Genomic DNA, 4,678 nt, shown 5'->3' with positions numbered 1-4,678 from the left:
TAACTAAACAAAATGGATGTCCGTGTGGTCGATATTTTTTCGATTTAGAAGATGAGTATGGTTGGTTTTCTTGGTTGAAGAGAGGGAGATATGCCGTGTAGGGGATGCATAGAAATGATGCGGTAGATAGATTTGACGTGGGAGAATGGTTTGAAGCGTTGGATAGTTTCGATGTGTATAGTGTGAGTGATAAACATATTTTTCCATAAGCGTAAACAAAAGCGCTTCAGATGCTTTCTTCTTTAGTTGTATCATACCTCTTCAAGTCTACAGAGAGAACATTCCACAACCAAGCAGACGCCAGAAAAAATTCATCGTTCAGCACAGAGAGTGGTATGAAATTTTAGAAGTACCCCCATAGCCATTCCAAACATCTGAATTTATTTTATAACTTTGTATAAGGTCAAATAAAATATTTGTTTATATTACATTTATTTGTAATGAATGTTGTCTAGATATGCCACTGATTGCACTACTCAATCTTGTGCATATTTCAACCCGGTTGATTTCACTCTAAGGCAGGGTACCTACCGCCCTGTTAATTTAAAAACTGTAATTGATCAAACCATGTTAAGAAAAATAGTTTGACGTGGTTTTCCATTAACACTACGACATCCAAAATTACTCCAAGATTAGATCGCATGTCTTGAAATAAAAAATAGTCGTTAACTTCTAGTAAAGAATCTCGTTAACATTTCGTAAAAATTCTAAGCCATCCCCACAGATAATTTCTGACTCCGCCACGGAAGACGGTATTAGGTATTTAAAGTATGCCGCATTGAATATATTGTACTTTCATGTTAAAATATAACAAAATATAGATTTTAATATAATAAATAGTACGTGCAATATTAATATGATATTTCAATAAAAGACAATATTACCATCATCGCCGTCAAATGTTTTTTTCTTTTATTACTATTATTAGCTTTTATGAAGAATATAAATGAAGATGGATTATTCCTCATTACACCTGCCGTTAATTTTATAGCAAAGTATATTTATTCATGTATTGAAAATTTTCATATCATTCCAGCTTGCAAATTCATTCCATCAAGAGACAGAGATAAATGTTTTATTATTTTATTCAACTTTTTTCATTAAACCAATTATTCCTTTGCTAACTTAAAATCGGAATGGTTCTAATTCAACAGAAACTGATAATTTCCTAATTGTTCATTGTGTTATTTAGATCAAACTGCTGCAATCAAGCATCCTATCCATACGTTGCAATCCTCCATCAAGCAGTAATGAATGACTAAATAATAAATTAAATCTAACCATTAAATACTTTTTTCTAAGCATGGTTTAACATTTTCTCTAGTCAGATTATGGTGTCAACAGTTGATGACATGGAGCTTTTCCACGATGAGATAATGGGCCTTCCTCTGCTCATGAGAATTTGGGTAGAATACAATCGGAATGAATATATAGGAGCATCTTATGACGGCCCTTATTTTGAAAGTACGCTTTCACATTTTTTATTATATTTTTTATTTATAAAATCTTTTTTCCCAATTATTTGAGTTGAGATACAATACAACAAACATGCGATAAGTCTTGTTTACCAAGCATTTGATCAAAAATACATCCCTCAACCATCAGTCATTTCGAGAGCTCTTATATTTGTTGTGTAACGATATAAGTGCGTTAAGCCGGTAAGGAAAAGAAATTTTAGGTTAGATGTAAACAAATCATTCAACTAATCAATTTGTAAATTATGAGCTATTTTTTCTAGACGCAATTTTCAACAATTTACAAAAATTTAGCGCTAAATTGTAAACTGCCAAATACGCATCATGCACTTTAGAGCATGACAGATAGATGGAAATCATACAGCATTAGTTTTATCAGCCGACAGTCTATTTTTCAAATCAGCTTCACCAAAGAGTATACAGCTTGGAAGTTAAATTGATGAATGTTTTGTGACGCACCTTATTTGTTAGTACAGGTTTATAAATATTTTGCCAACATTGCAGGTGATATGGCTTTGTTAGTCGATACGTCTCATCCAATGATTTATCCTGAATTCCAAAAAGGCATCGAATGGGCAAAAAAATCTATTCAATCCAAAAAAAAATTTTGTTTGCAGGTTTTTTGTTTTTTTTTATATTAACCTTTGTTCACCATTTAACAAATAAAAAATAAACTACATTAATACATAAATTTATTAAATTTACTCTTTAGTTTTCGAATGTGTTTTAGTTACTTGATAGCACTTATTCCGTCGGCTATTAGATCGGACAAGTGTTATGCCTTGTGTTTTTATTACGAGCTGATAGTTCGAACCGTGTCTTTCCGAAAAGTGCCCTAGAAAAATAGACTATGAATCACAATTAAAATGCAATGTATCTTATAATAGGACATATAAGATGCTTGAAATAATTTATTTAATTATGCAAATATACATTCTTTTAATGTTCAGTTTGACTTTGGTCCTTCCATTGAAAATTGGCTGTCAAATAACTACCCTCAAACCTTTTACACATTCAAAATACTGAAGAATCATCAAGCACGACTCTATGTTACTAACTTCTGCAAGCCAAAACATTGTTTCGACTGCAGCGTGTTGTGGTGTTTTTTATTGGGACCATGTTGGCTTTTTTCGGCTCCATGCTATAAGGTATTTTTTTAGATTTTTGATGAATCATTTAACTTTTTAATGAAAATATATTCATAGTGTTTTTATCTTCTTTCCATGCAATAAATTTTATATCTAAAAATCGAATCAACGCGATAAAAACTGCTATATTTGGAACAATTCATAGATATATTTTGGTTAAGCCAACACCCATTTTTAAATGTGTTCATTAACAACCATCAATATTGTAATAAAAAATTATGTAGAAAATTACTAATAATTTTATCAAAATCTGGAGCTGTAATTAATAAAACGAAACCCTTAAACAGTATGTAAAAGACATAAGACCATGTATACAACAAGACCATGTATAATTAATATACATGTTCATGTTAGCGACTCCAATGCAGCCTTCGAACGTTCAAATTAATTTCTGTTCAAATTTTTTCGAGCTTCAATAGGACATAATCGCGCCACACTTATAAATGCTTCTGTTATATACACGATCGAGATCCAATAAAATAAAACTTACACGTTTCAAATGTCAGTTTAAACATTAAAAATTAACAAACGATTACTGCGAAATTGCCCAATTTTAAAATTTATTTTGTTCACCCCCGCCCTTCTGTTGTGAAGACAACACATCATCCGCCTTCACAGAATTTTAAATTGAAATTGCTCTATCGTACCTTTCCATCATATACACTCTTTCTACTTGAAGAAAAAGAAGCAACGAAGTCACGCGTCCTTTATAATCGATGCAGGAAGACTCCAGCGGGCGATTGTTTAGTTACAGCGTAAAAATACTTTGTAATGATGTAATTGCTCCCAGATCAGCATTCAGAATAAACGCTTCCATTTAACGCTCATTATATAAATATTACTAAATATTTTGCAAAAAATTAATTGCAGTTGTACAGAAAGCTTCAATGCAAAGATCTAATCATCCAATTCAACGTTCCTGTCGTCAGGAGAACTGCACTACCCACCGGAGCATGTATTGAGCTCTCTAAATAACTAACTGTATTCATTCATACTTGTTTTATTCGTTACATTTTCGTTGTTAAAAATGTCAAATTTTTAAACTGCCTATTTTTTATAAAAAATATAAATACAGTAAAATATTCTTTATTAGTTACATATGAATATATTACACATATTACCGTTAAAGAAAATCGAAAAATTAAACAAGAAGCTAACTAACGCGAATATGCTGTGAATTTCGTCAATAATTGCACACATACGTATATATAATACATAAATCAGACCGGTAATTTAAAAAATCAGTATCGATGTTTCAATATAGGTGACAAAAAGAAAACTATGCCGGTTAATAAAACAGGAACCGATACAAAAAAAAATTTAGCTCTAGTGTCGCCATAAATCTACCGACGTATTTTTGTTATTAATAACATTAAAAAATTTGTAAAGCCTTTCGAGCTAGAGATGCTCAGTAAATACGATGACAAATTTACACAAACATGATTGTTGCTTACCTATGAATTTATTCCTGCAAATTTCTAAAGTACAAATACAAAGATATGATCATGCTTAATTTGGTTTAAGTGTTGACGTCTTTTAAAAAATTAAAATAGTTGAAAGAGCAGTCCTAAAGATCTTCGCTGAGTTATAGTAGTTTCAAATCTTCCCAAGTTTTTAAAGCATACGTGCGATTTGACGTTAATGAAACATTTTAATTACGATTTAATTACTATTTTTCATACTTTTTTATCCTCCTTATACATTTTTACTCAAATGTTCAAAATATTGCAACTTAACATGTTTGACAATAACTGTACACAATTTTCATTGCATGTAAACATAATTAAAAGTTATTTCACAAACTAACTATAGAAGCTAATTTACACAAACAATTAGGCTCAAGCAAGCTAAAATGTTAAATAATTTTTTTCACTGTGAAAATTTTTAGTGAATTGGTTTTCAAAGTATTAGTGAATTTTTAGCACAGGTCAGTTTCTAGAAAGCCGGTATCGGTAACAAAAACCAATTTTGAAACGTGATTAACGCCCAGTCCAATACATGTATACTATATATATATATATATTTATATATTATGACAGAGAAAAACGAATAGAC

The 4,678-nt window shown here is 30.7% G+C and overlaps 1 protein-coding gene across 1 annotated transcript; it reads left to right on the top strand.

Annotated features, from left to right (window-relative positions):
- Positions 1-1,352: 1,352 nt before the first annotated feature.
- On the top strand, positions 1,353-3,598 carry HELRODRAFT_167721 (hypothetical protein; the record flags this gene model as incomplete). The annotated part of the gene is made up of 4 exons (XM_009013469.1): positions 1,353-1,464; positions 1,980-2,092; positions 2,426-2,623; positions 3,494-3,598. 4 exons carry the CDS (start codon positions 1,353-1,355, stop codon positions 3,596-3,598), a joined length of 528 nt encoding a protein of 175 aa, XP_009011717.1.
- Positions 3,599-4,678: the final 1,080 nt, after the last annotated feature.

Source organism: Helobdella robusta (genome assembly GCF_000326865.2).
Source record: "Helobdella robusta unplaced genomic scaffold HELROscaffold_12, whole genome shotgun sequence".
In the NCBI taxonomy this organism is placed as follows: Eukaryota; Metazoa; Annelida; class Clitellata; order Rhynchobdellida; family Glossiphoniidae; genus Helobdella; species Helobdella robusta.
This window is presented reverse-complemented; position numbering and strand designations above follow the sequence as displayed.